At 43.2% G+C, this 8,084-nt stretch overlaps 1 protein-coding gene across 1 annotated transcript; it reads left to right on the forward strand.

Annotated features, from left to right (window-relative positions):
• Window positions 1-4,832: 4,832 nt before the first annotated feature.
• Window positions 4,833-7,826, forward strand: LOC145362036 (tubulin alpha-1C chain). The gene is made up of 4 exons (XM_080218073.1): window positions 4,833-4,956; window positions 6,147-6,369; window positions 6,500-6,648; window positions 6,749-7,826. Exons 1-4 carry the CDS (start codon window positions 4,954-4,956, stop codon window positions 7,721-7,723), a joined length of 1,350 nt encoding a protein of 449 aa, XP_080074199.1. The 5' UTR covers window positions 4,833-4,953; the 3' UTR covers window positions 7,724-7,826.
• Window positions 7,827-8,084: the final 258 nt, after the last annotated feature.

Below are 8,084 nucleotides of genomic sequence, written 5' to 3' on the forward strand. Positions count from 1 at the left end.
TGAAGCAAATTGGCTACTTCTTTGCCTGTGCTTTGAGATCAAGCATTGCTATTAAGAAATGTTGACAAGATGATTGACAGTTAGCAGCACATTGCGAGCTAGCCTGATTTATTTTTCTCTAACTGCAGGTTATTTTCAGCTGAAAGTGAACCTGGTTTAGGCAGAATCCATCTTTCAGTTAACAAGATTGGCTGGAACAGAGCAGACTTGAATCATAAACAGTACAGCACAGAAGGAGGCCATTTGGCCAGTCGAGTCTGTGCTGGCCCTTTCGAAGATAATGCTCAATCTACTCTCCTGCTCTTTTCCCATATCCCCGCAACTTGATCACCTTCAAGTATGGCACGGTGGCACAGTGGTTAGCTCTGCTGCCTCACAGCACCAGGGACCCAGGTTCAATTCCCGGCTTGGGTCACTGTCTGTGTGGAGTCTGCACATTCTCCCCGTGTCTGCATGGGTTTCCTCCCACAGTGCTAGTTAGGCGCATTGGCCATGCTAAATTCTCCCTCAGTGTACCCGAACAGGCGCCGGAGTGTGGCGACTAGGGGATTTTCACAGTAACTTCATTGCAGCATTAATGTAAGCCTCCTTGTGACTAATAAATAAATAAACTTTAGAATGTGTAACTACCACCCTATCCGGCAGTGCATTCCAAACCCTAACCACTCATTGAATAACACTTCCTTATAACACTTCTGGTTCTTTTGCCAATCACCTTAACTCTGTGTCCTCTAGATATCGGCTTCAGACACTGGAAACAGTATCTATTTATTTACTTTATCTAAACCCTTTATGATTTGAAACACCTCAAACAAATCTCCCTTTGGTCTTCTCGACTCTAAAGAGATCAACCTCGGCTTCTCCAGTCAATTCATGTGTCTGTAACCCTTCGTTCTGGGAACCTTGAAATCAGCTAAGCCTTGAAAGTTGCTGATTTCCCGATTGAAATGCCGGAATATTTTGTGATTTTGATTACTACGGCAAACACTGCTGGAAATTTGTCGTGAGGACAAGAGCAGATTTGATACTGATGTTCACTCCTCCACCCAGCCTTTCCCCTGCTCAGTTTGAATTTCAATGTACAATCACTGAGATATAAGAGGACTGCCAGCATTGAGTCACTTACCAGCATGACTTACTGGCTTTAAGAGCAGGAGAAGGAGGAACAATTATGAAAGTATGTTTCATATGAAAAATTGTGACATTTCAAGAAATCACATGGCCTGACAAGCTTATCAATTTAAAGACAAATAATATAAATTAGATTTAAAAGGAATAATAGGTCAAAATTGAAAACAAAGGGCTATGATCGACAGATATGATTGATCTCATATTGGTTAAGCCTTTTATCAGGTGGTGATATGGCAGATTGAACCCTAGCCTTTTACCTCTGCAACTAATGTACAAATCCAGCTGGGATCACTGGTCAAAGGTCTCCTTTATTTGCTCACATGATGCCATATCATAAAAGCGCCTCTCTTTGGCATTAAATTGATATTTTTACTCTTTTACTTTTTATGCTTTATCTGGTTGTGTTGCCTGACTCTACACAATTTTACTGTGCTAAAATGATTCTTCAATTGGGATGCAGCAAGGGGTTTGATCAACGTAAATACACATCAAACTCCCACACCCCAACTTACAGAAGCACCAAAGTAAAAATGTCTTCTGAATATCCACAGAATGGCTGGTATAGAAAATGGCCACATTGCTGCAGTAGTAGTACTTTTTTGAGGTTATGGCAGAGTAAGATTACTCTCCATATATCCAGTTCTGACATGGGACAGCTTGTTGCTGACACTTGCTGCTGAGCTGAAAGTTTCCAAAGCGGCATGATCTTACATATTGGGTACAGAAGTAACGTATAGTATATTGGTAGACAAAATTTGTGTAACTAACTGCTGCCTTGTTATAGTTACTGGGTTGCGTATCACACTGGTAAGGGCTGCCATGGCTGTTGACAGGTTTGCCAAGTCTTTTGGGAAGTTATCAGCCATGATTTGCAACCAACATTAAAGGCAATACTTGAATTGCTTTATAGTGACTCCGACTTACATATGCCCGCCTGGATTGATTATGTATAAATATCATCCTGATATAACCTTATTTTAGCGCTCCATAGTACTCTGATAGCAAGTTAGTACAGGGAGCATACTTCAATCATTCTAATCAGAACATAATGTTATTAATACTCAATTGAAGATTGTACCACTTTCGGTAGGTCTTCCTAGATACTACCTTTTAATGAGGGGATTTGAATGGATTCCAGTATTTACTCATTCATATGACAAGTTTGCTTTCATCACAGCTGCATTTGTGTCTTCAAAATCAAGTAACAGATGGTCCTTAAGCTATCTTAAAATAGGTTTCAAAATGTCTTTTAAGACTTTAAGTAAAATCTCAATTTAGTCAACACTTTTAAGAATAATAGTGTGATCTCATTATGGACTGTACTGGTGGAGGGCCCTACAATCCAAAGGAATATATTTTGGCTCTATCACAGGACAGTGTTTGTACCATATGCAAATTTCAGATGTTTGTTGTATTCCAGACACATCCTGAATCATGCTGGACTATGGCTCAGTGCTTACTGGCTGCCCTGCTGTACCTCATCTAAATGCCTGTTCACTGAGTGTTGGAAGGTTATTTAACCATGAAGGGTATTCAACGACCAATTTACAGCTGGAAAGTAATCAAGTGAAAATTCTGACATCTCTCCCCAGTCCAGTAACATCAAAGTTAATTATAAAAGCAAAACACTGCAGATGCTGGAAATCTGAAATTAAAAACAGAAAATGTTGGCAATATTCTGCGGGTCAGGCAGCATCTGTAGAGAGAGAAACAGTTATATTTCAGGTCAATGACCTTTCATCAGAAACTGCTGTGGACTCGAGTTCCTGTGTCTTTATATTCTCTTCCCCCCAAGATTGCACTTGAAGTTTTCTTGTAATATGATGGGGCATTGAGGGAAACACACACAATAGAAAATAAAACTTGCAATTGAAAGGAGGGAAGTTTGCTTTACAAATAACTGCTGGCAAAGTCTGATGCAGTATATCTGTTGTACTTTTAATCAGCAAGTGTCAAAACTTTGCTGCAGAAGGTGACCCAGAAGATTATTGATTGGGTAAGAACATGGCAGATAATGTGAATTGTCAAATTATCCACTTTGGTGGATAATTTTAAATGGAGAGACTGGGAAATGTTGTATTTGGAGGGATCTGGGTGTTCTTGTAAACAAACCACAGAAGGTGACCTGCAGGTACAGAAAGCCATTAGGTTTTGTGGTGATTGTCCCTTTAAGGGCAACACAGCAGTGTGTCACCTGGCTTGGGGGAACAACCGGGAGTGGGAGTGGGTAATCACTCAGGCAGAAGACATGCAGGAAACAAAGGGCAGCCATGCTGACTTTGTACAGTTTTTCTTATTAATAACTAACTTTTGCATTTCTAATGAAGTCTGTGAAAGTGCATCATTACAGGTATATTAGCTTTTATTCCAGTGTGTTGGGGTTTGCTAGAACATTGCAAAAGGTCAAGGACAGGCATATGGATGGGAGAACAGAGTGGATTTGTTGAAGTGGCAAGCATGATGTGGAAATGCCGGCGTTGGACTGGGGTAAACACAGTAAGAAGTCTCACAACACCAGGTTAAAGTCCAAAAGGTTTATTTGGTAGCAAAAACCACAAGCTTTTGGAGCACTGCTCCTTTGTCAGATAAGTGGAAGTTCTGCTCACAAACAGGGCATATAAAGACACAAACTGAATTTACAAAATAATGGTTGGAATGCGAGTCTTTACAAGTAATCAAGTCTTAAAGGTAGAGACAATGTGAGTGGAGTGAGGGTTAAACACAGGTTAAAGAGATGTATATTGTCCCCAACCAGGACGGTTAGTGAGATTTTGCAAGCCCAGGCAAGTCAGGGGGGTTACAGATAGTGTGACATGAACCCAAGATCCCAGTTGAGGCCATCCTCACGTGTGTGGAACTTGGCTATCAGTTTCTGCTCAGCGACTCTGCGTTGTTGTGTGTTGTGAAGGCCACCTCGGAGAACACTCACCTGAAGATCAGAGGCCGAATGCCCGTGATTGCTGAAGTGTTCCCCAACAGGAAGAGAATGCTCTTGCCTGGTGATTGTCGAGTGGCGTTCATTCATCCATTGTTGTAGTACCTGCATGGTCTCCCCAATGTACCACGCCTTGGGATGTACCAAGGCAGCCTTCACGAGACATGACAACGCAGTCACTGAGCAGATATCGCATACTGACATAGACTTCTTACTCTATTCTCTCTCCACAGATGCAGTCAGACTTGCTGAGCTTTTCCAGCATTTTCTGTTTTGATTTCAGATTCCAGCATCCACAGTATTTTGCTTTTATGATAAAGTTTTTGGATTCAAAGGGATATGGTGCGAAAGTTGAGGCAGATCAATCATTTTGAATAGGAGCAGCTAGCAAAAAGTCTAATTCTGGATGTTATGTTTTTAAAAATGGCTAATTCTTTATTCAGTACCCGTAATTGAAAACGATTTTGAGAATTATCCCATCATTTTGGCTAAAGAAACGAAATCGTTTTTAAATGCTAGTTCTCAACCATGAGCCGAAACAACGTGAAGAGTGTTGAAAAGGGAACCGGAAACGCACCCTCCCAAAGTTGGCCCGCGCCTGCCACATTTCCTTTTTCAGGCATTTTTGTTTGAATTGTGCTGAACGGACCAATGACGCCCCTGGGCGGCCCGGCCCCCTTGTCAATCACCGCTCCCGCGCATGCGGCACAGGCGCGGCCCCACCCCCAGTGTGACGCCAGCCAGCCTATTAAAGCGGCCGCGCCCGCGTTGAAGCGCTAGAGATCTCTTACAGCGACTCCTTGTTGTCAGCTTGTAAGAGCCCAAGCTTTGACGCTGAGTCAAGTCAGTTTTTTTCTTAGAGAAAAAATTTGAAAGCAAAGTGAAAAATGGTAAGTATTTCCTAGCAGGTTAGTAACAACTGGGGGGAAAAAAACTAACTAAGTTTTAGTTATTTCTCTGTATATAAAATTTACATTTCGAGTTCATAATTTTTTTTTCCCTCACCTTAAATGTTGAAGTCTCCTCTCCCTCACTTTTTTTCCTGATGTTTTTCTGAACCATATGAGATCGGTAGCAGCCGTCTAGTCTTTCCCGCCTTTTGGGTCGCTAACGGTCGCTTCGCTAGACGGACGGTCTGGGCGGCGAGAATAACGCCCGGCAGGCAGCTTTTCCGCTGGGCAGGAGAGAAGCGGTGAATCCTGACATTTTTTTTCCCTATCGTGTACGTGGGAGTGAGTGTTTCTGGGGAGAGGAGGATGTTAATTTTAAATGGAGGAAAAAGCCCCCCCCTTCCCTCCCCAGGAAGTTAAAATGGTGGCCTGGTGGCGGTTAGTTTGTTCAGCACGAGGCGGGCAGAAGGCGGTTTAACGGTATTAGCCCGCCCATCGTCCTCTAAATCGACACGCAACTAGCCTGAAAATACTTCAAATTCAAAGACAGCCTCCCACGATTTTCCAACCCTATAAATTGAAGTCTCGTTGGGAGGCGCATTTGTTTTTTTTTCCCATTTTGAAATGGCTGGCAGTTTAGAGGCGGGTTTTTATGAACGGGACTGACCAGTAGTTGGTGCCTCTGATGTAACTTTTTTCACTTATGTCTGGGATTTTTTTTTCAAAAAGGAGCAGCTGGAGGATGTCCTTGTCTAGAGACATGATGTAACTAGTCACATGGCTGATGATTTGGCATTGCATGAGATCATGAGAGCTGACTGATCGACAAAAAATGCTGCATGTTGCCTCTTTTCTCTTTCCCCCTCCCGCCCTGAACAATTGCGGGCAGGCTAAGCAAACTTACAGGCATTAAAAGATTAAAACGTTTAATACAATGGTGTCTATGTATCCTGCCTAGATTTCTAGGCTAATCATTTTCTTTTGTCAAATCTGGATTTTTAGCAGTTGAGGCTGTTTTCCACCTATGTGCTTATAGGCTAAGTGGTAATATGAACTGTGGCAGTTGGAATTGCATGAATTTAATTAAAACTGTACATGTATGGTGGGCACATGTTCACTAATATTAGTTCTTAAGCTCAGTTGTGAATACTTATTGAGAATAGTAAAATTTGTACTCTTTCCTTCCATAGCGTGAGTGCATCAGTATCCATGTTGGTCAGGCTGGAGTCCAGATTGGTAATGCCTGCTGGGAGCTCTACTGCTTGGAACATGGCATCCAGCCTGATGGGCAGATGCCCAGTGACAAGACCATTGGAGGGGGAGATGATTCCTTCAACACCTTCTTCAGTGAGACAGGGGCAGGCAAACATGTTCCACGAGCTGTGTTTGTAGACTTGGAGCCAACTGTCATAGGTAGGTGACAACATATTCAATGTTTGCTGCATGGAAATCTTGCATTAATGGTGGCATTCTGGTTTCTATGATTTATCTCCAGATGCTTGCTAGTTTGTATTACCAAATGGCTCTTTTTGGTCCATCCTAGATGAGGTTCGAACTGGTACCTACCGTCAGTTGTTCCACCCTGAACAGCTTATTACTGGGAAGGAAGATGCAGCCAATAACTATGCCCGTGGTCATTACACAATTGGCAAGGAGATCATTGACCTGGTTCTGGATCGAATCCGCAAACTGGTGAGTATGTTAACTTGTTAAGGCCATGGTGTATGGAAGCCAAATGTTGCAACTAGCCTTTGTTTTTGGACATCCAGTAACTGATTTGTTTTTTCCACAGGCTGACCAATGCACAGGTCTCCAGGGTTTCCTGGTGTTCCACAGCTTTGGCGGTGGCACTGGTTCTGGTTTTACATCCCTGCTGATGGAACGTCTCTCCGTTGACTATGGCAAGAAATCCAAGCTTGAATTCTCCATCTACCCAGCTCCCCAAGTGTCAACTGCAGTGGTAGAACCCTACAACTCTATCCTGACCACCCACACTACCCTGGAGCACTCTGATTGTGCTTTCATGGTTGACAACGAAGCCATCTATGACATCTGCCGACGAAACCTGGACATTGAACGGCCAACTTACACCAACCTGAACCGTCTCATCAGCCAGATAGTGTCCTCTATTACTGCCTCCCTCCGCTTTGATGGTGCCCTGAATGTTGATCTGACCGAGTTCCAGACCAACTTGGTGCCATATCCCCGTATCCACTTCCCACTGGCCACTTATGCACCAGTTATCTCAGCTGAGAAAGCCTATCATGAGCAACTTACAGTAGCAGAGATAACCAATGCTTGCTTTGAGCCAGCTAACCAGATGGTTAAATGTGACCCCCGCCACGGCAAGTACATGGCATGCTGTCTCCTTTACCGTGGTGATGTGGTGCCAAAAGATGTCAATGCAGCTATTGCTACTATTAAAACCAAGCGTACCATCCAATTTGTGGATTGGTGTCCAACTGGTTTCAAGGTTGGTATCAACTACCAGCCTCCCACTGTGGTACCTGGAGGTGACCTGGCCAAGGTTCAGCGGGCTGTGTGTATGCTGAGCAACACCACAGCTGTTGCTGAAGCTTGGGCTCGCCTTGACCACAAGTTTGACCTGATGTATGCCAAGCGTGCCTTTGTTCACTGGTATGTTGGTGAGGGTATGGAGGAAGGTGAGTTCTCAGAGGCCCGTGAGGACATGGCTGCTCTGGAGAAAGATTACGAAGAAGTTGGTGCTGATAGTGCTGAGGTTGATGAGGAAGGAGAGGAGTATTAAATTTAACTTTAATGTTATCCTGTTTGCTTTTATTTGTATTCTAATTCTGTGCCTTTTTCTTCTGTGAAACATCTGTTAATAAAACTTGGATTTTCAGAAGTGATCACTGTATCCATATGTTTCTCTATGCATCTCAGTCTAGTCTTGCTGTCAGCAGAGCCCTGCGCAGTGAAAATTGCACAGGGAGGAGGATAGCTCTACATTGGTCAAAATACCATTGCCCTACATAAAAGATCAATTCTCAAAGTATTCATCAGTGGGTTCCTACTATGACAACCCACCTGCCCAGTGCATCCTGTAGGAGGAAAACATTCATTCTCAGTAAATTAGGCAGGTGACCCTACTGTTGTAAACTCATAAT

The sequence above is a fragment of the Carcharhinus amblyrhynchos genome, chromosome X, assembly GCF_965287045.1.
Source record: "Carcharhinus amblyrhynchos chromosome X, sCarAmb.v2.hapA, whole genome shotgun sequence".
Lineage (NCBI taxonomy): Eukaryota > Metazoa > Chordata > Chondrichthyes > Carcharhiniformes > Carcharhinidae > Carcharhinus > Carcharhinus amblyrhynchos.